The sequence below is a fragment of the Suncus etruscus genome, chromosome 15, assembly GCF_024139225.1.
Source record: "Suncus etruscus isolate mSunEtr1 chromosome 15, mSunEtr1.pri.cur, whole genome shotgun sequence".
Lineage (NCBI taxonomy): Eukaryota > Metazoa > Chordata > Mammalia > Eulipotyphla > Soricidae > Suncus > Suncus etruscus.
In genome coordinates, this window is record NC_064862.1 from 82,825,294 (window position 1) to 82,849,963 (window position 24,670).

The window sequence follows — 24,670 nt, forward strand, 5'->3', positions numbered from 1 at the left end:
CCAGGTGCTTTGGGGTGTTACTGACACCCCAACACCTGCGGGGGGGGGGGAGTTCCTGGTCTGGCCTCAGTCACCCCATCTGTGAAGTATCTATATGCCTGGACTGTGAGTGGTTTGCATGTGGCCCTGGGGTCCCGTTGGCCTGGCTTCCTCGAAGTGTCTCTCTCCTACCTTGGGCTGCCTCAGTTTCCCCAGTTGGGATCTGAGACTTACGGATATAGAAGGGGTGCACCCCCTGGCCCCAGGAGAGCAGAAGAAAATATGGAGGTTCTAGAAAGAAGCACTTTGTCCAGCAGTGTTTCATGTCAGCCCCGTGATGGGTTTGGTGCTTTCTATTAATATCTGTGTGGTTGAGGGGTGCTGTCTTCTGGGGCCCCCCCCCCAGGGCAGCCGAAGCCTATGGCAGATGTTTCTCTGCCCAGCCTAGAATCACTTCCCCAATTTCCTGGGCCCAGCAGGTCCCCAGTGGCAGCTGTGTGTTTGAGGCCCCTTTTGGAGATCTGATGGGAAATGCAGGTTTTGGGGAGCCCAGAGACCTAGGGGTTGCCCCCGAGTACCTGAGATGGGAAGGGGAGCTTGTGGGAGTTTGGACAGTGGCTAAGATGGGGAAGGATTTTTTTCCTTGGGGGTCCCACCAGTGGTGCTTGGGGTTACTCCTGGCTGTTCACTCAGGGATCGATCCTGGTAGGCTCAGGGGATCATATGGGGTGCTGGGGGTCGAACCCGGGTTGGTTGTCTGCAGGGCCAGAGCCCCTGACCACTCATTTCGTGAAGGGTCACTCTGGACCAGACATGCCTCAACTGTAAGAAAAAAACTTCAAGGGCAAAGCAGGCTCTTGAATGCAGGTACCCCATTTACCCCCTCATCCCCCTGGCTGGTGTCCCCCAAAAGATAAGAGACTGTGTGGGCTAGGGCCAGAGCACTAGATAGTGGGAAGGGTGCTTGCCTTGCACGTGGCTGACCTGGGGTTGATCCCTGGCACCCCAAGCCTGCCTGCCAGGAGTGGTCCCTGAGGACCACCGGATGTAGCCCCCAAACAAAAGCAAGACAAAAAAAAGTCCCTTTGGGCTGTAAGTCCCTCTCAAGGGGTCTTGGAGGAAGATGGATGGGGTTCACGTCAGCCTTTGCCTGCCTCAGTTTCCTCATGAGCATGGTGGCTGTGGGGGAGCCCTGAGGGGAGGGCCCAGTCCCGACAACTGTGGGAGTTTCTGCGAAGGGGCCATAGTTCTGCCCACCTGCCCCCCCAACCAACGGCTTTTAGTGCTGAGTCATCTCAGGGAGACCGAGATGGGAGTGTGGGGGCGGACATCGGGACAGCCCCCCATCACCCATGGGTGCACACTTGCCCGCACCTGGCAGCCATGTGAACCTTCTTATGTCCTGGGGGGTTTCGTGGGCTGGGGGGGTCTGTGGCTGTTCAGAAGACACTGACCCAGGGTATATGGGGGGTTGGGCTGCTGGGACCACCCCAATGGATGGGTCTGCCCACAAGGAAGGGAAGAAGAGGCCACAGAAGGGCATTCCACCTGTGGATGCCAAAAGGGGTCCCCCCAGTGTAATAGTTTGGGGAGCTGCCTTAAGTGGGTACCACCATGCTTTCCCTTTATCCAGGTGACCCCATTTGTGTCTGAATCCTCAGTGGGGTCCTACCCACAGCTGTGACCCCTGATCTCAGAACACTCAGGAAGAGCCAGACCCCCCTCCCGGGTGGGGTCCTTCGGGATGGAAAGATCAGGAGAGGCCAGTGTGCCGACAGGAAGTGGGTGTGGGGCGGGAGTGGGGTCTGCCAATATGGACACTGCAAATGTGTGTATAATGCTGTGGAATGAGCCGGGCAGCTCAGGCGCAGCGGTGGTGTCTGCTGCTGGGTTTTGCTTTGTGGGGAGCCTGGAGGGACCCCTAGGACTCAACTCTGGATTTGGCCTCTGGGGGGGCGCCCATGCCAGGACCAGCTTGTGCTCAGTTCTGGGGTGTCACTCTTGGTAGGCCTGTGGGCCCACCGTGGCTCAGGGTGGAAGTGGGGGACCCCCTTTTAGGTCCGGCCTGTCAGTGCTGACAGATTTCCTGGGGGGGAGTGGGGGTGTGCTGTGGACCTGAGAACACAGCCCTCACTCACGTCCCCCCAATGGTCAGGACGCAGCGTGACTTCTGACCGTTAGTTGCCAGTCCTGGGGCACTCGTGAGTTCCCTCCTGCCTTCCACTCCGGGTCCCCCAGTCTGGGGCCCCTCCCCAGGTGGGCCCCATGGACTTTGGAGTCACTTGGGTGTTGGAGGGGCTGGGTGGGGGGGGGTGGCGGGCAAAGGTCCCTTGGGCTCTGCGGCGGTTTCTTTACCGAGGGGCCCCGGGAGGTGGTGGGGGGACGGGGTGCTCGCTGGAGGCTCACTGCTTCCCTCCCTCTGGGAAGGACCACTCACCCCAACTTTGTAATCACGGCTGTACTCACGGGGAGCTGGTGGGACGTCCCCACTTGTCCCAGTCTAGGTGGACACCCCCCAAGCTGAGGTTCCCCCCCTTGGACCCGTATAAAAAGCTGGGGGCTGGTCTGGGCCTGGCCGCTGGGGGCGGGGTGGGGTTAAAAATGCGATTTCGCCACAAACAAGAATTTCCTGTTTGCCCACCGTGGGGCTCTAGGGTTGGGGGGGGCGGCTTATCTGGCGCTGCTGGGGCACCCCTCCCCCACACCTGGGTCCTTATCTATTTCCTTCTCACTGTGGGGCCCTGGGGTCCCTCTCTGCCCCCACCCCTAGGCTGAACCCAGAGCTTGTAGGGGAGGGTTCCCAATTCTCTAGCATCACACAGGGTGCTTGCATCTGACCGATGCCCCCCAGCACCCATGTACCCCACAGACCCCTCCAGGGGTGATCCCAGAGCCGGGAATAAGCCTTGTATGTGATCCCAAAATCCAGATGTGATGGAGGAGGATGACTGGGGTAGAGGGGGTGAGAAAGGATCATGGGTGGTGTGAGGACCCCCAGTAATATGAGGTCAGTTTGGGCCAGACGATCCAGGGACCCTGAGACCTGGATTGGATTTGGGGTGTCCGTTGCAGTCAGGCTTTTGGTGGGGGGATGGTAGGGACTAATGGAGACTCTGAGGAGGTCACAGTCAGGCCTCAGTTTCCCCTTCTGGGAATTGGGAACAGGAGCTGGACTCTGGGCCAGCCCAGCCTTGGTGGTGAATTAGGTGTGGGCCCCCCACAGCCCAGACAGAGAGAGGGAACCCACCCCATGTGCCTCTGCCCTTCAGGCCCAGACAAACACACACATACCGGGGTCCTGGTTGCCAGGACTAAGGGGCCCTCCCAGAGCCAGACTGGGGGGGTCCCCACCCCTCAGGGCCCCGTTTGCTTGAATGTGTCTGGGTTCTCGAAGCCTCAGGGCCACTGGTTGAGAATTGATTAGGCTCCTGCTGTATGCAAAGGTCTGGAGAACTGGGGCAGCAAGCAGTGGGATCCGAGGGGCTGGGGACCTGCTCCGAGGGTTGGCACACATGCCTGACAGGCTTGGAGGTCTCCCACAATGTCCTGATCACCTCTAGTTGTGTCCCCAATAAAAGATGCCGAGGAAGCAATTGCACAGTGGGGAGGGCGCTGGCCTTGCCCACAACTGACCCAGGTTCGATCCCCCGGACCCAATAGGGTCCCTGAATACCACCAGGAGTGACTCCTGAGCACAGAGTCAGGAGTGGGGGCCTCTGTCCCAGGGACTGGGGTGTGGGGTGTGAGGCCTTCAAAGGCCTGGGGCAAGTCCAATGGGAGATGAAGGAGACTCTTGGGGGCCTCCTCAGAAGCTGGGGAGGGGGGGAGGACAGTGGGCATTGTCCCCAGTTTCCCAGCCTGGCTGGCCAGGACAGTATAGGACAGGGTGGGGGCAGGGACCGGAACTTCTGGCCTGAGCCCCATAAAGCTGGCGCTGTCTTTATAGCTGCTCCCCGCTCCCTCAGCCTGGGGGCCATTCACCCTTTATGGGGCCCTGTTGGTCCTGGGGGGGCTGGCTGCATCCCCTGCCATTTGGCCTGGGGGTCAGCCCCACCTTTGCTGGGAGATCACAGGGAAGCCCCCCTTGTAACTCACATGTATGTGATTGTTGTGTCAAACCACTCTGACCTGGAGAGCTGGGGAAATTGAGGCAGGAGGGGGCACCTGGTATTTTTTGTGGGGCTGGTCCCGGGGAACCCCCAGATACCCATGTCGGGACCCCAGGGAGTGCCTGCATTTCCCAAACCCCTGTAGAATCATGGGGGAGGCTGTGACAAGCCCTGTTGACTGGGAGTTGCAAACTGGGGTTCACTCTCCTGGGTATTTTTTTTAGGGGGAGATACAAAATCTCCAGGGGACCTCCTGGGCTCTGCCCACCCACCCACCTTCCTTTTCCCCTCCTGCATTTCTGTGATCTTAACACTAGTGCCAAAGGGCTGTTTCCAGATTTAGCTTATTATTTTTTAGTTTGGGGGGCCTGCCTTTTACTCCCAATCTGCTCCCCCTAAGCCTGTTAGTCGCCAAGGCAGCTGTTTATGGAGGGAACCCTGGAAGAAAACTCAGCGGGCGCCCTGGAGGTGGTGCCCCCCCTCGCCTAGGTGGTCCCCTCGCCAAGGATTGAAGAGTAGGGAAGGGGTGTCCTGGGCCAGGAGGTGGGGGCGGAAGAGGGGGAAGGGGAGAAGCTGGCCTGGGAAGGGGCAGGCCAGCTGCCCCCGGCATGTCCACCTGAGGGCCCCACACCCCCGGCAGGCCCCGGCCTCCAGCCCCATAAATCAGCGCTGGAATGTGGCTGGCTAGCTCTGACCACCCAGGCGCCTCCCCCAGCCCCGTCTGGAGCCTTGGCGCCCCGCCCTGCCTTGCATGCGCCTTCTGAGTACAGATGGGGAAACTGAGGGAGGGCCAGGGCAGCCATGTTGCAGGGTGGCCAGTCCAGGACTCCCAGCCTGGCCTGCGTGGCGCCTGGGGGGGAGAAGGGGGGGGGTCTGTGGTGGATTATCTAGGCCGCCCATCCGGGCTAATTGATAGTTTCAAGGCCCCCCTCACCCCTCCCTCAGGCTGGGTCCCAGAACGGCCCCACATTCCCCAGGGTTTAATTTTAAAGCCTGTTATTTGCTTCTCCGGTCCAGAGCCCCCCAACACACACACACACACACACACACACACACACACACACACACACAGCACCCGCTCTGCTCTCTAATTATTCTGTTGGCTTGTCCGGGGAGGAGATGGTCACACAGCCCAGCCCGCCTGGGACCCCCATTCACCACCCCTGCACCCCTCGCATGGCTCCACCCACCCTACCCGCACTACCACCACCCGGAGTCCCTGATCTCTGGGACGGCTCTGCATGGGAGGGCCGGTTGTGTGCCCTAAATTAATATCCTTACGGGAGCTGGAGTGATAGTACAGCAGGGAGCTGCCCTGCATGTGGCCAGCACCAGGTTCGATTCCCCCCTCCCTTGGCATCTCATAGCCCCCCCCCCCCATCAATACCAGATGTGATCCCTGTGCACAGTCAGGAGTAACCCTTGAGCACTGCCAGGTGTGGTCCACAAGACTGTGCAAAGCAATTTAATGAAAAAAAAAAATGGAGCAGATGTGGTTGGGTTGCAGTTCTGCTGAGTGGGCTACCTGACAGGCCCAGGGGCAGGGAGGTGAGATATGGGGTACGTAGTCTTGAGTACCCCCAGTCATCCCCACATCTCGGCTTTAGTCGTTGGCCCTGGGCTGGGCCCCAAAATCTCCGTGGTTGGTCTAACACCCCCTTCCCTGTGTGTGACTCCCAACCCCACGTGCCCCCCCCCCATCTGCCCATGGCTGGCTGCCTTCGGGGGGGCCCCCTACCAACACCTTGTCCCTGCCCCCTCAGCTCTATGAACTGGATGGAGACCCCAAGCGGAAGGAATTCCTGGACGACCTGTTCAGCTTCATGCAGAAGCGAGGTGAGCATTGTGCAGTGGGCACCTGGGGGGGGGCTGGAATGGGGTGGGGGGCCCAGCATCTGGGAACCTTCAGAGGTGGGGACACCCCACACACACCCCCTCCAGGAGCCTCTGAGAGGCAAGACTTGGCTGTGGGTGGTCATAGCGAGGTGATCTGGGTTTGCTGGGTGATATTGGTTTATGGGGTGACATGGTTTATGGGGTTCTGGAAGGACTGACCAGTGTGGGGCAGGTGATTTCCCCACAGCCCAGCTTTCACCTCTAGGGGGAACAAACCCCAAATCACTGCCATCCTGGCACAGCCCCCTCAAGGTCTGGGAACCACCAAATACACATGGGATGGGATGCCCTGGAACTAATCTAGCTGGGAATTCTTGTGGGGAAACTGAGGCAGGGGTGCCCCCAGTCAGCCTTTGACTACATGGTGGGAGGATCAAGCCCTTCCTGGGTTTGTCCTGGAGAAAAGGGTGAAATTCCCCCCTCACAGTCAGAAGGGAAGTAGGGTGGGGGGCAGGGATGGGGCCTCTGTGCCCCCCCCAGCAGGAAGGGGTGGGGCAGGAGGGCTAAGGAGCCAGGCCACTGACTTTGTCCAGTCTGGGCCCCACCCTGCCAGAAGGTTCTATAAACAAGGGCCTGGCAGGGGAGGGGGCATCTGCTGTAGCCTCTTCCTGAGGAATGTTCCCCTGGCCTGAGGTACAGAGGTGCTGGCAGATGGAGTGGGGGGTGTGGGCCCCGGGCCTTATCGCCCTCCCAGCCCAGCCAGGGCCACTGCCCCTGTGGTCAGCAGGTCCTCCTGCCCCATTATCACTGACCACCGGCCCGGCCTCAGGCGCCCCCACCCCACCCCCTCAGTCTCAGCCCAGCAGCCCCAAGCTGAGTCCTGGGCTGGATTTTCTTGGCTGGGCAGGGACCCAGAAATAACACATCTCTGAGCTGCTGTAGCCCCCCCCCCCCAAAAAAAAAATCTGGCCACTCCAGCAAACTCTTTTTTTTTTTTTTTTTTTTTTGGTTTTTGGGTCTCACCCGGCAGTGCTCAGGAGTTACTCCTGGCTCCATGCTCAGAAGTCGCTCCTGGCGAGCACAGGGGACCATATGGGACGCCGGGATTCAAACCGATGACCTTTTGCATGAGAGGCATGATAGAGCCTTACCTCCATGCTATCTCTCTGGCCCCAGCAAACTCTTATATACCCCTAACACCCAGCCCCAAGGTGCCCCCTGACACCACCTTTATTCAGACCTGTGTCCTCTGGAATTGGGAGCTGCCAGATTGAGAATGTTGGACAAACCCACCCCTCTCTGTCTCCTAATCCCACTCCTGTACCCTGTGGACCCCTTCCTCTTTTCTTCCCTTCTCTTGGAGCAGAACCAGCATGTGCCCAGCAGGATAGGGCTGACTTGACTGGTTGGGGGCTGGAAATGAGGGGTGCTGCCATAACCCATCCTCCCATCGTTTCCTAGACGACTCCCACCCTTCCTTATCACCCTCCTCTGACTGACGGGGTGGGGGAGGCCTGATCTTATAAACATCCTTCTGGACACCACCCTGGCTATGGCAGGCAGGGTTGGGCAGGATCAAAGCGGTGCTGGGTGGGGAAGGGTACTGGCTACTTGGGGTGCCTCTTGGGGTTGAGGCTTGGACATGGGATGGATGTGGGGGTCCCTGAGGGGCCAGGGGCCAGGGCTCAGCAGGCACAAACATGGGCACAAGGTCAGGGAGTTGGGGTGAGCCCCAATTCTGGGTTTCTGTGCAGCCCCACTAGGCACATGTGAGCCCCAACTTCACTGTGGCTTCTGGAGGGACTGACCAGTGGGGGGGCAGGTGGTCACTCCAGAATCCACGTGTTGGGGTACTGGAGAAGCTCCAGGTTTTGGGGTAGGGCGGGGGGTCATTTAGACCCAGGACCTTGCTTAGAATCTCACCAGAGTCGGGGGTACTGCTGGGCGTAGTCTGACCCCTCACCACCCCCAAAAGAAAAGGGCTGGTGCCTTAGCATGGCATGGAGGATGCTTGGCTAGCATGTGGCTGAAACGGGTTTGATCTCTGGCATCCCATATGGTCCCTTGAGCACCACCAGGAGTGAGCTCTGAACACCAACAGATGTCGCCCTCAAACAAAACAAAAACAAATTTGAAGTTTGGACTAGGGAATTAATGAGATAGCATGTTTGGGGGCCACATCCGGTGGTGCTCCAGGCTCACTCCTGGCTCTGTGCTCAGGAATCTGTGCTCTTGGTGAGTTTGGGGGAACACTAAGTTAAACTTGGGAGTTGAACTTGGGTCCCTTCCATGCAAACCAACTGCTCCCCCCTGTTCTATCTCTTGACCCTCCCCTTTCCTCCTGTAGCCCTCTGAGGTTTGTGGGGCGCTCTTAGTTCTGGCACCTGGACTGTTACTTCTCATACTCAAGTCCCTACCCGTACAGCCTCTCCACCCCCACATGAGATCAGCTTAGGCTTGATCTAGGGGAAACTGAGGCAGACTCCTCATCCATGTGCTCTTGGGCTGCTAGGAGGGGTCTCTTCTGAGATAGCCCCATTTCCCAGGGGACAGTGGTGGTCAAATGGGACAGGGAGTGGGGCTAGAACGGTAGAATAGCAGGGAAGGCATTTGCCTTGCACACAGCTGCCCCGGGTTCGATCCCTGGCATCTCATAGGCTCATGAACACAGAGCCAGGAGTCAGCCGTGAGCACTGCCAGGTGTGGCCCCCAAAAAACAAGATGAGGGGAGCAGGGTTGGATGCCTCTCCTCCATACACTCAACGCCCTGTGGAAGACTGTGTCTCTGCTTGGGGGATGGGCGCCGGGCCAAGCCCTTCTCCTCACTCAGTCACTGCCCTCTCCACAGGGACCCCCGTGAACCGGATCCCAATCATGGCCAAGCAGGTGCTGGACTTATTCATGCTGTATGTGCTGGTGACAGAGAAGGGCGGCCTGGTGGAAGTGATCAACAAGAAGCTGTGGCGAGAGATCACCAAAGGCCTCAACCTGCCCACCTCCATCACCAGTGCCGCTTTCACCCTACGCACACAGTGAGTGTTGGGGGGCGGCAGGCTCAGGGCTGGCAATGAGCAGACAGCCTTGAGAGTTTGGGGAGTTCCAGGGAACAGCCTGAGCACACACACTCCCACCCATCTTCTACACTACTGCCATCTTCTATCTGCAGATACATGAAGTACTTGTACCCCTATGAATGCGAGAAACGGGGCCTGAGCAACCCCAACGAGCTGCAGGCGGCCATCGACAGCAACCGCCGGGAGGGCCGGCGGCAGAGCTTCGGGGGCTCCCTCTTTGCCTACTCGCCTGGCGGTGCCCACGGCATGCTGTCCTCACCCAAGATGCCAGTGCCCTCTCTGGGTTTGGCTGCCAGCACCAACGGCAGCGCCATCCACCCAGCCCCCAAGATCAAGAAAGGTGAGAGTGAGACTCTGGATGGGCACAGTGGCCCCCCCCCCCCCGAGGAATTTGGGATCATGGGGACACACACACAACCCCAAAGTGGTATGGAGGAGGGGATTGCACCATGGCCAGAGCTGTGCCCTGCAGACATCACCAGTCAATCACACCTGGCCCCATACCCACAGGCAGGCATCACCAGTCACACTCAGGCATCACTGATCTTATACTATCCTTGTAAATCCAGGGGCCAGATTAGTGGCACAAGCAGTAGGGCATCTGCCTTGCACATGCTAACCTAGGACAGACTGTGGTTCTATCCCCCAGCGTCCCATATGGTCCCCCAAGCCAGGAGCGATTTCTGAGCGCATAGCCCGGAGTAACCCTGAGCATCACTGGGTGTGGCACAAAAATAAACAAACAAAAAAACAAAACTATGCTTGGAAGGCCATACTGGCTGACAGACATCACCTATCAATCATGCCCAGCCCCCATATTCCTAAGCAGGCATCACCTATCAGCACTACCTGCCTTTTCCAAGCAAACTGGCCACTTATTTATTTTTTTTCTCCAGTCTTGTGCCCATGCTTGGTATCATGAGCATTTTCTTAACCCTGTTCTGGCTTTGACAGTGATCTTTCCCCAGAAACCATGGCAGGCATCACCCATCTAGCATTTTTTTCCTCTAGCTCTGCAGCAAGGCCAGACATGAACAAATTGAGCCTTGTAAGCTGGCTAGACTGACATAGTGGCAGACAGTGCATACCCATCCCTGCCCTCTAGGGCCCAGGCTGCTGCAGGCATCATCAGTGGAATGCTGAAGTCTGACACCTCATCCTGTCCAGACCTGGCTAATCGATTATAGAGCAGTGGCCTCTCTCTTGTCCATGCAGAACTCAGTGCAGTTCATCACTGCATCTTTTCCCTTTTCACATTGAACAACTTCTCATCATGGGGTATCAGCTGAGACCACCTTGATAGCCTGCCAATTGACTGTTATCAGGGACCCTTCACTGCCAACATCCTTTATGGGAAAAGTGCAAAGAAATTTCTGCTTGGGGCCGGAGAGATAGCATAGAGGTCCCCTAAGCCTACCAGGAGTGATTTCTGGTGTTTTTGTTTTTGTTTTCTGGGCCACACCCAGCGGTGCTCAGGGGTTACTCCTGGTTATCTGCTCAGAAATAGCTCCTGGCAGGCACGGGGGACCATATGGGACGCTGGGATTCGAACCAACCACCTTAGATTCTGGATCGGCTGCTTTCAAGGCAAACGCCGCTGTGCTGTCTCTCTGGTCCCAGGAGTGATTTCTGAACATGGAGCCAGGAGTAACTCCTGAGCGCTGCCAGGTGTGACCCAAAAACAAACAAACAAAAAAGGAAATTCCTGGTGGGCAGAGTCCAGAACTATGACATAGCAAGGAAGGTGTTTGCCTCACGCATTTGAACCTAGTTCGATGCCTGACACCCCATTGCATGTTCTATCTGGCTCCAACTTTTAAGATTTTTTTGTATAGGGGCAGGTGTGATAGCACAGCAGGTAGGGCGTTTGCCTTGCATGCAGCTGACCTGGGCTTGATTCCTAGCATTCCATATGGTCCCTTGAGCCTGCCGGGAGTGATTTCTGAACGCAGAGCCAGGAGTAACCCCTCAGTGCCGCTGGGTGTGGCCCAAAAACAAACCAAAAAATAAATAAACAAAAAGAGAAACAAAACTGACCAGGTGTGGCAAAAAAAAAAAAAAATACTTCTTGGTTTCTTTGTGTGTGTGTGTGTGTGTGTGTGTGTGTGTGTGTTTTGTTTTTTGTTTTTTTTGAGCCACACCTGGTAGTGCTTTCTCCTGGCAGGGTTTTAGGGACCCTGTGGTTTATTGAGGAATGAATGAACATGGATTGGATGCATGTGAGATGAGCACCCCCTCATCTGATACTATTTCCCTCTTTTAGAGGAGGATTCAGCCATTCCCATCACAGTCCCCGGCCGCCTGCCTGTCTCACTGGCAGGCCACCCAGTGGTGGCGGCCCAGGCTGTAGCTGTGCAAGCTGCCGCCGCACAGGCAGCAGTGGCAGCACAGGCGGCCGCCCTGGAACAGCTTCGGGAGAAACTGGAGTCTGGGGAACCCCCAGAGAAGAAGATGGCCCTGGTGACAGATGAGCAGCAGCGACTCATGCAGAGGGCGCTGCAGCAGAACTTCCTGGCCATGACGGCCCAGCTGCCCATGAGCATCCGAATCAACAGCCAAGGTAGCCCATGAGTTGCATGTGTGGGACTGGGCAGAAGGTGGTGTGGGGTGCCGCTGGGCAGCAAGGAAAAACCCATGAGCCTCCCTATGTAAAGAGCAGCTAGAAAACCACTAAGAACCTAAGAACCTCAGAGCTCCAAGCTGTCGAACAGTAGGAGGGATGCTTGCTTGTACATGGCTAACCCAGATTGGAAACATGCCTCCTCATAGGATATCCTAAGTCCTGCCAGGAGTGATCCCTGAGTGCAGAGCTAGGAAGAAGCCCTGAGCACCCCCCAAGTTTGATCCCAAACGAAACGAAAATTATCAATGCAGGGTCGGAGAAAAAAAAAAAAAAGAGGTTAAGGCCTTGCATGCAACTTCCCCCAGTTCAAATCCCCTGCACTCCCTTGGGTCCTAAAAGCACTGCTAAAGAGTGGTCCCTGAGCTCAGAGCCAGGTACGGGCCAAACCCCTCCTAGAACAAAGAAATATCAACAGGTTAGCCTATATAATGAGTGCTTGCTGGGGTCAGAGAGAGAGTACAATAGGTAGGACACTCTGCCATCCAAACCAGATGGAGCAGAAGAAATTTTCTTACAAATAAGCCAGTGCCTATTGCCCATTTCATCAGCCACTTTCACATTTTCTAGATGGGAGGTGCTTTCTTTAGACGAGGGATCTCTCATCTCCCTGTTTTGGGATGTGAATGCTTGGCCTATGCTGACTGTATGCTCAAAGATCACTCACTCCTGGGCAGTGCTTAGAGGCCCCTCGTGGGCATTGGGGGTTTGCGACTGGGGGGCAGCTATGTGCAAGCCAAGTGCTCCAACCTTCTGTTAATCTCCACAGTCCTGCACTGATCTCCTCCAGATTTTTCTTTTTTTTTTTTTTTCCTCCAGATTTTTCATGGTGCCACACTCAGCTCAAAGCTCTCAGGGATCCATCCCATGGGGATCCTGTGGGGATGATGGGTATCAAAACTGGGGTAGCCCTGTGCATGATAAGCACTCTACCCTCTGTATAATTGCTAGAGCCTAAGCCCCAAGTTTAATCCAACACTGGAATAAAAAAAATTTTTTTTTCTTTTTTTTTTTCTTTTTTTTTTTTTTTTTTTTGGTTTTTGGGCCACACCCGGTGGTGCTCAGGGGTTACTCCTGTCTGTCTGCTCAGAAATAGCTCCTGGCAGGCACGGGGGACCATATGGGACACCGGATTCGAACCAACCACCTTTGGTCCTGGATCGGCTGCTTGCAAGGCAAACGCCGCTGTACTATCTCTCCGGGCCCTTTTTTTTTTTTTTTCTATTTTTATGTGTTCAAGGCTTTATTCCCAACTTTGGTGCTCTTCTGGCGGTGTTAAGGGGGACAGTGTAGTATCAGGGATCAAACCCCAATTCCTAGATACAAGTTTTTCTGGATAGAAAACTTCTCTCACAGGGTCCAGAAAGAGGGTACAGTGTGGAGGGCACTGGCTATAGTCCTAGGTTCGATATCCAGCCTCCCTGATCCCTACCAGGAATAATCCCTGCGTGCAGAGCTAGGAGTCAGCCCTGAGCACTGCTGAGTTGGGCTCCCAAACCCAAACTCCTCCAAAAATCCCCAAGTCTCACCCCTACTGCTTAATCAGACACCAACACCAGTTGGAGCTTCTTAGGGTAGGGGCAGGGACGGGGCATGGCCGGCAGGAAGTGGACAGTGGGTGGCCTGGATGTGAAGGGTCCCATCAATGGTCGCTCTTTTCCCAGCCTCCGAGAGCCGCCAGGACGCAGCCTTGAGCGTGACCGGGCCCAACGGCGGCAACAGTATTAGCATGTCCGTGGAGATTAACGGGGTCATGTACACAGGTAGGATCCCTGCCTTCTGTCTGTCCCCAGTTTTGCTTCAAGTTCCCCCTGGGATCTGCAGCATGAGAGCAGATGTTGGTGGGGCGGGTTGTCAGATGATGCTTTGCAAGTCCCTTTTTGTTTTGTTTTGGGGGCCACATCCAGCAGTGCTCAGGGGTTACTCCTGGCTCTGTGCTCAGGGGATCCTATGGGATGCTGGGGTTTGAACCCAGGTCAGCCACATGCAAAGCAAGCGCCCTCCCCTCTGTGCCATCATCACTCTGGCCCCCTCTGTTCTAGTGCCTCAGCCCATTAAGTCCTTGCATCAGGGGCATGCCTCAAAGGACTGGCATGGGGTATAGCAGGCCTGGGTTTGATCCCCAACACCCCACGGTTGTCCCCTTCCAGCATATCCAGAGCCAGCCTGCATGTGCAGAGCCAGAAGAATCCCCTGAGCTCCTCGGGGTGCCCCTCTCCAAAATCAAACCCAGGGGCAGAAATAATAGCAGAGGGGAGGCCTGTGTGTTTAATCCCTGACATCCTAGAGAGTCCTCTGAGCCCACCTGAAGTAATTCTTGAATACAAAACCAGCATTCAGTCCTGAGCACTTCCATGTGTGGCCCAAAACAAACAACACCGCCCCCCCCCCCAAAAAAAAACAAAAAAAACCCCAGGGCCAGAGCAATGGAACAGCAGGTAAAGAGCTTGCCATGCATGTGATCAACTTAGGTTCCATCCCTAACATTCCATATCATCTCCATGTCGAAGCCAGGAGTGATTGCTGAGTGCAGAGCCAGGAGTAACCCCTGAACATTGCTGGGTGTGGCCCAAAAACAAAACAAAAATACTCCACCCCACCTGCATTAATTGTTCTCTCTGGGGTTCTGGGCTCCCATGCTCAGAACCTACTTCTGCCTCTGTGCTCCAGAGTGTGTTTGTTCTTGGCTGTGCTCAGAGGTCCCACATGGCGATGGGGACCAAATTCAGAACTGCAGGGCATGAACTCCCACCCTTTGAGCCACGAGGGCCCAGGAGGGAGATCTCAGATTTCAAAGGCTCCAACTTGCATGGCCAGGCAGCTATTTTTTCTGTTTGTTTTTATTGAGGGGAGCCACACCCGATGAGGCTCAAAGCTGACTCCTGGCTCTGTACTCAGCAAGCACTTCTCAGCAAACTCAGGGGACCCTATGGGATGCTGGGGATCAAACCCTGGTTGGCTATGTGCGAGGTCAGCACCCTCCAGAGTGTCTCTTAAACACCTTAGTCCGGATTATTCCCACTCCCAATGTCATGGATGGTTCGGGGTTTTATTTGGGGGGTTTGGGGGAACAGGGATTTGGACATACCTGCCTGTCCTTAGCAGTAACCCCTGGCTGTGCGCCCTGTGACATGCCGGAGATTCAAAGTGGCAGTGTTCAGGGGGTTACTTCTGGTCCTGTGCTCAGTAATCACTCCGGGTGGGCTCAGGAGACCCTATGGGATGCCGGGGATCAAACCTGGATTAGCTTGAGGCAAGGCAAACACTCCTGGGCCCCTTTTCAATTATTTCCTTTTTGGGCCACACCCATGACATTCAGGTGTTACTCCTGGCTATGCACTCAGAAACTGCTCCTGGCTTGGAGGATCATATGGGATACTGGGTGATCGAACTGCGGTCCGTCCTAGACTAGAGCGGGAAAGGCAGATGCCTTATCTCTTGTGCCACTGTTCCACTCCCTCCCACATTTTTTTCCCCCTTCTCAATTATTTTTGTGCTTTTATTGAGGGGGTCCATACTGGGTGATACTCAGGTATTATTCCAGACCGACTTTGCACTCAGCAATCACTCCTGGCAGTGTTGTAGGGGGGTACTCTGTGGGATACCTGGGATGGAACCTGGGTCCCCCACGTTTTGTATACCACTACCTCCCTCCCCGCTGTGCTATGGCTCCAGTCCCTCAGAGGGGAAGTCTTACCACCTGTCTTTGCATTAGGAGTGCTGTTTGCCCAGCCTGCAGCACCCACGGCCCCCTCGGCCCCCAATAAAGGAGGCAGCCGGGGAGGGTCCAGTGGAAACAGTGGAAGCGGTGGTGGCAGCAGCAGCGGCGGCGGCGGCAGCGGCAGCGGCAGCAGCAGTGGTGGTGGCGGCGGCAGCAGCAGCAGCAGCGGGGGCAGTGGCCAGGTGCCCCCCACATCTACCTCAAACAACTCCTTGCCTTAACCCAACCTCGGCCCACCTGCCGCCTCCCCACAATTCCTCCAGCCCCAGCCTCAGCCCTGGATCATCGCAAGGGCCTCAGGGGTGGCTGCAGATGTTGGGGAGAGTTAGAGAGGGGAAGGCGGGAAGGTGACACGGCTGGGGAGGGTCGACCTTCATAGAGGAGCCACAGCTAAAGCCAAAAAACACAAATACATACACACACAAACACACACAAAAAAAAAAATAGAAAAAAAAAAAGACAAAAAAAATAGAAAAAGAAGAGATACGGATATATATAAATATATATATAAAGAAAATTTAATAAAACGGGGGAAAACGAAGGAACACTTGAATGACTCAGGTCTCGGACACGTAGAGAGAGAAGTGGGGGGCGCTGTGAGATCAGCCCAGCAAACAGGGGGCACGTGCCAGGGGCCCCACTCCAAGTCTGGGGCTTTGTAAGTGTCAGCACTTCCGGGGCGGGGCCAGGCCAGACCTGGCCCCGCCCATGTCAGTTACCTCACCTGGTCCCAGAATCCTGGCTTTTGCATTTTATCATTTTTTGGGGGTAACGGGGAGGGTGGTTTTTAATTGTGTGTGTGTGTGTGTGTGTGTGTGTGTGTGTGTGTGTGTGTGTGTGTATGAGTGGGATTTTTATTTTTTAAGTTTGGAAATATCTCCAGTGTCTTTATGACTCGCACTCACCACACCCAGCTCCTTGTGTTGAGAAAAGGGCAAAAAGGAAAAAAAAAAAACAGAGCCACTAATGCTTTTGAATACTTTCCTTTTTATTTCTTTTTTTTTTTCCCCTCCTCCCCTTTGTGGCTTTTGGGAACCACAAAAGGAGATTGTGTGTGTTCTGGTTTGTGTATGTGTGGCCTGTGTGTGTTTTTGTTGTTATGGAGAAAATCGATGATATTCAGACTTCATAGGGTTTTTTTTATTATTATTATTGTTTTTGTTTTGCAAAACAAAACGTTTGGGGGGGTCATTTTGTAAATATTTTATTTTTTTCGGGGACGAATCAGACTTTGGCGAAGGGAGTTCAGTATACAGCTATATATATATTTGTGTTCATCCAGGGAAATGACTTGCAAAAAAAAAAAACAAAACACAAAAAAAAAAGGGATCCCCGTGTCCCACCCCTGCTGGCCCCCAGCGGGTCCCCAAGTGGCACCGCATGTGGCTGTGCTTTGCAGGGTGCTGGATTCTTGGGGAGACACCAGCAGTGGTAAACTCAGGTGCTGAGGGGGGGTGCGTGATGAGTTTGATGAATGAGACTCCATCTTTCCCTGTGATCTTTTCTATCCTGCTTGCATTGCATGGGGGGGGGGGGTTGCTCTCTGGGGTAAGAATTTGGATGTCTTAAGGAGAAAGTGCTAGAAAATGCCCTCCAATCTGGCCCCCCAGGTTCCTGTCTCAGGGATGAATGAATCTGACACCCCATCTTCCCCCAGGGACTGCCTCACCCCAAAAGGGTTGCTTAGGAGAAAGGATCAATACTGCAGAATGGGGTACAGCCGGGCTTCGCTCAGGGCCAGGTTTTTGGGGCCACGGCGCCTGAACCCTCATTCTCCCTTTCCTTCTCTCTGGCCTTTACAAGCCTTCTAGCCAACAGGCCGGGGGTGGCCTGAGCTGGAGAGGGACATTATGCACCTGCAGCTGTCCCCACCAGAAACTGGGGGCCTGGGACTGCCTTGGGTGTCCTGCCCCAGCCCAGATCCTAGAAACTCCGGGGTATGAGGCTTATCCCTTCCTGCCCATGGCGGTGGTGGTAGTTTTTTTGTTTGTGTATGTGTGTGTTTTGGGATTTTTTTTTTTTTTTTAGCTTTTCACTGTCTGCTTTTTCCTTTCTCATGGGGGAAAGGGGGTGGCAGGGTGAGCTCAGCTGTCCCCTAGAGGGGAACTTGGCATCTAATTGGACCCCCGGGAACCCCACTAACGAGCCCAAGAGGAGCAAGGGCAGACTCATGGCCTCATCCCAGGGGCATCTGGTTGCCTCGGAAACGGGGGAAGGCACTGAGCTGAACCCCAGAATCTGGAGGCTTGCCTTCTCATCAGCCCCGTGTCTTTGGGAGGGAACCCCTCTATCTTTGGTATATCTCAGGGTTTTTGATGCCCCCCACTTCCACAAGGGCTGGTGGTGGGTAGTGTCCAGGGGTTTTCTTCTCTTAATCTTCTTTCTTGAAGGTTTTCTTCCCCCCTTCCCGTCTCTTGCTGCAGCAGCACAATCATTGTGTGAATGGGGGGGTGTAGCTTGCCACCCCCAGACCAGGCACAATCCCCCTTTCTCCTTGCTGCCCTGTTTTTTGAGGAGCAGACAGGGTGGGTAATCTGCTGCAAGTTTCTTTCTACCTCAGGTGTGACTTTGGATGCCAAATCCCCCTGCTTTGCTGACTGCACCCCTTCCTGTGCTCATTCCCACCCCAGTAGAGGATGGGGGTCTAACTCAGGGCTAGCCTGCTGTTCAGCGCTGATGATTGTAGGGGACAGTGGGGGGCGAGGGCAAGAGGGGGAGCTGCATGGGGGGGCTGGAGCACCCCTACCTCACTGACTGGTCACTTCTGGTCAGTGGGGGGTTCAAGAAGATCCCGGGGTGCAGACCTACACCCCACTTTGTGCACAACCCTTGGGGGGCGAGGTCCCCAACTTGCCTCTCTTTGCAGAAAGGGTGGGAGCTTAGCTGTGTAGTGATGGCGGGGACCCCCAACTCCGTCAAAGAGGGGTACCCCTATCAGGAGATTGGGGGGGAAGGTGCTTTTATCCTTTGTGACCTGGCCACAGGGCCTTCCTGCTGGGGGGTGGGGGGTGTCAGAATTAGTATGGGGGGTTAAGTGCGTTCATGCAGCTACGATTTTTTTCCCTCTCTTTTTTTCAAAACCCTTTCCTTTTCGGCCACTTCTTGTTTGTTAGTTTTCTTGATTTTGGCTTTTGCCTTTTTTTTCTTTTCTGGCGGTTGATTTTTTTTCTCTCTCCACAGACACAAAATTCAGCCTTTCATTCTTGACATGTGAAGTTTCAGTTCCTCTGGGGAGGGTCAGAGGGTTCAGGGACCATACCCCCCAGCTCAGGTTTAAAAAAAAAAAAAAGAAACGTTTTCTTTTTTTTTTTAATAATAAGGTATAAACAATCTCTACCTCTGGTGGCTCAGTGATATGCACTGGCTGTCATGGATTTCAGTTTGTTTGTTTTCTTTTTCTTTATCTTTTTTTTTTTTTTTTTTTTTTGCAGAACATTCAGGTATTAAAAGGGGGGGGAGACAACCCAACAAAAAAAAAAAGGACAAAAGACCAAAAAAAAAAAGTGTGATTTTTGAAATTTAAAGAACACTGAAAGTTTACACTTTATAATAACATTATTATACAGATTGTATTTAAACTTCAGAAATATTTAAGACAATTGTGTAACCCTGTAAAGCTGATGAGATATTAAAACGAGACAAAACACTCTTTTAACAGAAACTGGGTCTCTGGTGGTCTTTGGGCGTCGGCCTCACTATCCCAACCTACTTGGAAACCCCTCAACCAGAAAAGAGCCCCTCCCCAAGAGATAGCAATTGTCTATGAGACGTTTGGGGAGCTCAGTGCTCCCATACATCAGAATCTGCAAGTGCCTTGTCCTCAAATTGACTGTACCTGGTGTAGAGTAGGGGACCCCCAAGATTAGAACTTGGGGCTCCATCCACTGACTCAGGTTCCTTGGTGCCAGATTGCCCCTGGACCTTTGCACTTCTCTCTCCAGGCCTCAGTAGGCCTTCATGGGGACCAGACAAAGCAGGCCCCGAACCTGGGTTTCCTTCTAGAGTGTGAGGGGTGGTCCTTGCTGAGACCAAGACTTGTAGGGGTTTCCAGCCTATCCCCAGGGTTAGAGTAGAAAGGGCACTGACCTTGCACATGGCCTTCTGGTTTCCTGAGCCTGGCCAGGTGGGTCACTGAGCACAGAGCCAGGAGTCAGGCCTGATTACCACCGGATGTGCCCTCCAAAAAAAAAAAAAAAAAGACTTGTCTTCGAATCATGTTCTTGAGCTCAGAGCTTGCCCTCGCCCGCCCCCAGTCTGCGCCCCTCCAAAAAACGTGTTCTGGGGCTGAAGAGATAGCATGGAGGTAGGGTGTTTGCCTTGCATGAAGGACAGTGGTTCGAATCCTGGCATCCCATGTGGTCCCCTGAGCGCTGCTAGATGTGACCTAACCCCCCCCCCCAAGAAAACACCAAAAAAACATGTCCTCAGCTACAAAAGGTTCAAGGAAGGGATATTCAGGTGCCACCGCCCAGGTCCACCCTGTGTCCCATAAGCCTCATCCCCGTCTCGAAGCTGGCCAGGGCTGGTCCCTTCTGCCCTGCTCAGTGCTCCAGCCCCAAATCGGTAGGTCTATGGGGATGAGTCAGCCCACCCGTGCTCCCTTCCCCCAGGGAGAGAGAGGAAAAATAATTTGAAAAGAGAAAAAAATATTTTAAAAATCCTTACAGCAAAGTGGCCAGGCCAGTCTGGGCATTCCTGAGCTGCAGAAACCCCGGGAGGGTGGGATTGGCCTGAAGATCACATGGGACACACATGCACACGTGTGCAACTAAATCAGGCCCCACCTCCCCACTGCCCATTAGGGGCTAGCCCTGCTTATAAGGTACCCCCAAGAAGCTCCCAGGTACTGATACTAAACAGAGTGGGGGTGCAGAGAGATAAGATTTGGGGGTGGAGAGTCAGAAGGTGAGGGTCAGGACTCCATGACCCATGGGCTAGATCCATAATCCAAGAGGTGCAGCACTGGCCTTGCTGACCCCGGTTCAATCCCTGGCACCTGATAGAGTGCCCCCAACCCTGACCACTGCTGGGTGTGGTCCCAAAGCTAAAACTAGAAAAGACACCATAGCTGGAGTCAGAGGTGGCAGAGGTGGTGGATGTTAAAAGGGATGGTCCCTATTCAGGGCTTACCTGATCTCTGCCTCAGTTTCTCTCCTGCTGCCTCCCACCTTTGGACTCAGGCCAAGTCAGCCCCCTGATGGTCCTGGGATGCCCCCCCCCAAGTATGCCTTTGTCCTGTCGGCCCAGCACACACACAGCTGGTCTGTCCTCATTCCAGGAAGCACTGGGGGTGGGGTGACCTCTGACCCTTCACTGCTGCCCGGCAGCCCCAGGGGAAGGGAGGAGGGGAAGGAGAGGGGCCTGCAAGGGGGCCGGAACTCTTGCCAGCTGCCAGGCCTGCTGCGGGTCCCACCCGGCTCCCACCCACCCGCCTGCCCCCTCCTCCCCAAGGCCTGGACTGTGGAAACTTCCAGGCCACACCTCCCCCACCACAGCACAGAAGGGCCCTGCCCATCACGCCCTGGGTACAAGCTCGGTGGGGGAAACTGAGGCCCATAGCTCATTGGTGATGTGCCTTGTGGCTCATTAGCACCTGGTTCCGGCCAGCTTGAGGATGTGGCCCAGAGACTGAGTAAATCTGGTTTGCATGTGAAATCTGGAGCTGGATTCTATTTGTCCCTGTACCAAAGTTTGAAAAAACAAACAGATTCAAACCCCAAATAGGTGTTCAGACAGGGGGAGGGTGTGTGTGGAAAGATAGAGGAGAGAGAGAAAGAGAGAGAAAGGAAAGAGAATTCCAGCGGCCTTACATTCCACCAAAGTTTAAAAAAACAAAAAGATTCAAGCCCCAAATAGATGTTTCGATGGGGGAAGAAAGGGGGGGAGAGAGAGGAGAGAGGAGAGGAGAGGAGAGGAGAGAAAGAGAGGAGAGAGAGGGAGGGGGAGAGAGAGAGAGAGAGAGAGAGAGAGAGAGAGAGAGAGAGAGAGAGAGAGAGAGAGAGAGAGAGAGAGAGAGAAGTCCAGGGGCCTTACATTCCTTAATCACTTTCAAAACATTTGAAGAGGAGCCAGTGAAGTAATGGTACAGCTGGGAAGGTATGTGCACCAGGCCAACCCAGATTTGATCCCTGGCACCCAAAAAAGTCTCCTTGACACCCACCCAGGAGTGATCCCTGAGTACAGACCCAGTATTAAGTTCAAGCACCACCAGGTTTGACAAAAAAAAAAAACCGGGCCCGGAGAGATAGCACAGCGGGGTTTGCCTTGCAAGCAGCCGATCCAGGACCAAAGGTGGTTGGTTCGAATCCCAGTGTCCCATATGGTCCCCCGTGCCTGCCAGGAGCTATTTCTGAGCAGACAGCCAGGAGTAACCCCTGAGCATCGCCGGGTGTGGCCCAAAAACCAAAAAAAAATAAATAAATAAAAAATAGGGCCGGAGAGATAGCATGGAGGTAAGGCGTTTGCCTTTCATGCAGGAGGTCATCGGTTCGAATCCCGGCGTCCCATATGGTCCCCCGTGCCTGCCAGGAGCAATTTCTGAGCCTGGAGCCAGGAATAACCCCTGAGCACTGCCGGGTGTGACCCAAAAACCAAAAAAAATAAAATAAAATAAAATAAAAAAAAAAAAAAAAAAAAAAAAAAAAACCATGGGGCCAGAGAGATAGCATGGAGGTAGGGTGTTTACCTTGCTGCAGCAAGTCGGTGGTTCAAATCCAGGCATCCCATATGGTCCCCCAAAGCCTGCTAGGAGAGAATCCCATATGGTCCTCCAAGCCTGCTAGGAGAGATTTCTGAGCATAGAGCCAGGAGTAACTAACCCCTGAGCACTGCCGGGTGTGACCCAAAAACCAAAAAACAAAAACAAAAAAAATTTATGGGTGAAAATCAAGAATTCCAGGTTCTAGTTCCAATCTGCCTTTGGAAGCTGTATTTAGTTGCTACCTCAGTTTCCCTAGCTGGAAGTATACACACTATCTACTTAGCAAAGCCCTTTCGTTTTTCGTTTTCCTTGCCCTCACTATAATAATAATAATAATAATAATAATAATAATAATAATAATAATAATAATAATAAAAACCTGATGGCCAGTGAAATAGTACAGCAGAGGGCACTTGCCTTACTGAGGGCCAACCTAAGTTCCATTCAGGCTTCCCAAGTACTGCCAGGGGTGACCTGAAAATGTAGAGCCAGGAGGAAGCCCAGAACACAGCCCTAAAACTAAAAGCAAAGTCCTATAAAGAAACTACTTGTTGCTTTTGGGACACACCCAGCAGTCCCTCGTGGTTCTGCTCTTAGAGGTTACCCCTGGCAGGCTCCCGGAACCATGTGGGATGCTGGGGATTGAACTTGAGTTGGCCTCGAACAAGGCAAATGCCCTACCCACTGTGCTTTTGTTCTGGTCCCTAGAAAGAAACTTAATGGTGGACTAAGGAATAGCCAAAGACTTGGAAATGAAGAGTTTGAGATCTTAGCCAGAGCAACAGCACAGTGGTAGGGTGTTTGCCTTGCATACCGTTGACCCCGGTTCCACGGCATCTCATATGGTCCCCCCAGCTCACCAGGAGTAATTTCTGAGCACAGAACCACGAGAAACCCCTGAGCACTTCCCGGAATGGCCTCAAAACAAAACAAAGCAAAACAAAATAGTTTGAGAACTAGTTATTTGGTAGGAAACATACTATGGAGGGGCTGGGACTGAGTGAATGTGTGGGACTGGGGGAGGAGGGAGATGATGAAAGGAGTAAAGTGATAAGTATGAAACAGGACAGTAAGTGTAACAGTAAGTAGCCACAGTGCAACATTTTATATTAAAAAAATAATTTTGTGGGGCTTAGCCACACGCCGTGGTGCTCAGGGCTTTTTCTCTCGGCTCTGAACTCATGGATCACTCCTAAAAGAAAATTGGGGGACTATCCAGGAGGCTGGGGTTTTGAGTCAGTTTGCCCTCCTCGCTTGTATTACATTGTATGCCTGAGTTCCAGTCATGAAGGAGTTTGGAATTTCACTGATTCAGTAAAAAAAAATAAAAATTGGGGCCAGAGAGACAGCACAGTGGTAGGACGTTTGCCTTGCACATGACCAACCCAAGAGATGGTGGTTTGATTCCCGGCGTCTCATATGGTCCCCCGAACCTGCCAGGGGCAATTTCTGAGCACAGACCCTGAGCACTGCCGGGTGTGACCCAAAAACTAAAATATATATATAAAAACCCAACACCAAAATCTTGATATCCTGACACCAGGGAGTCAGAACTATAGCGAAGGGGAGCTTGCCTTGCACGAGGTCGACCCGGATCCAATCCTCAGCATCTCGTAGGGTCCCCCAGAGCCCTCCGGAACCCTGACCCCTGAGCACAGAGCCAGGAGTAACATTTGAGTTATTACAGGTGTGGCCCAAGAAAACAAAAACCAAGTTCTGATGCCAGAGATTACAGGAGTTAAGGCATTTGCCAGGGATCCAGGACCCAGTGCAGCACCACATAAACCAGGTGATCCCCTGATAACTGAGATGTGGCCCAAACCCACCCCCCTACAGCACCCCCCGAATCCCAAAACTGCCCGCAGACCACCACGTCCAACAGGGTCTAACGTCTCACCCTCCACTTGGCTCCAGGACCTTTGCAAGCAAGCGTCTCTGCCCACCTTCATCTCCAGGTTTGTCAAGTCCCTTCTCTGGGAAGCCCCTCCCCAGACCCCCAAACCAGGCGGGTCCTGGGTGAAGACCTCCCTCTTCACCCCCCACACACCCACTGCTTCCAGTTCCCGACTTGAGCGTTTGCCGAGTCGGTGGCTCACTCCTGCCATCTGGCGGTCTTGAGGGGAAGCGCCTCCACTTCCTCCCACGTGCGGATCAACGACCCCCAAATCCCACTTTCCATCTTGTAGGCTGGAGCACTCCCCCTCACCCCTTCCCTTGCTGAGCACTACCCAGAGAGGAGGACGCGTCCGAACGCAAACTCCCCGATCCCCCTGGACGATGATTAAGGCTTGAGCCTCTCTGCAAGTGAGGTGACCGGGAGATCCGGCCCAGCAAGGAGCTAGTGAAATAAAATTGGGTCCATGGGGCCAAAGGGGAGAAATGACCTGAAGGTAGGGCGTTTGCCTTGCATGCAAAAGGATAGTAGTGGAATCCTGGCATCCCATATGGTCCCCTGAGGCTGCCAGGAGAGATTTCTGAGCTTAGAGCCAGGAGGAACCCCTGAGCGTTGCCGAGTGTGACCCCAAAACCAAAAAACAAAAATTGGGGACCATGTTGTTCCCCTCCACCCCAACTTACACACAGACACACACACACAGACACACACACACACAAGAGCTGGGGAGGCAAGGT

At 54.1% G+C, this 24,670-nt stretch overlaps 1 protein-coding gene across 1 annotated transcript in view; it reads left to right on the forward strand.

The window, feature by feature from the left end:
- ARID3A (AT-rich interaction domain 3A) overlaps positions 1 to 24,324 on the forward strand; it is a 36,024-nt gene extending 11,700 nt beyond the window's left edge. The window contains exons 3-13 of the mRNA XM_049788241.1: positions 5,852 to 5,924; positions 8,773 to 8,956; positions 9,091 to 9,338; positions 11,262 to 11,558; positions 13,283 to 13,381; positions 15,334 to 15,467; positions 18,206 to 18,264; positions 19,833 to 19,902; positions 20,667 to 20,864; positions 23,954 to 24,055; positions 24,226 to 24,324. Of these exons, the coding sequence (XP_049644198.1) occupies positions 5,852 to 5,924; positions 8,773 to 8,956; positions 9,091 to 9,338; positions 11,262 to 11,558; positions 13,283 to 13,381; positions 15,334 to 15,467; positions 18,206 to 18,264; positions 19,833 to 19,902; positions 20,667 to 20,864; positions 23,954 to 24,055; positions 24,226 to 24,324 (1,563 nt within the window). The remainder of the gene's footprint in view (positions 1 to 5,851; positions 5,925 to 8,772; positions 8,957 to 9,090; positions 9,339 to 11,261; positions 11,559 to 13,282; positions 13,382 to 15,333; positions 15,468 to 18,205; positions 18,265 to 19,832; positions 19,903 to 20,666; positions 20,865 to 23,953; positions 24,056 to 24,225) is intronic.
- The last annotated feature ends 346 nt before the right edge of the window (positions 24,325 to 24,670 follow it).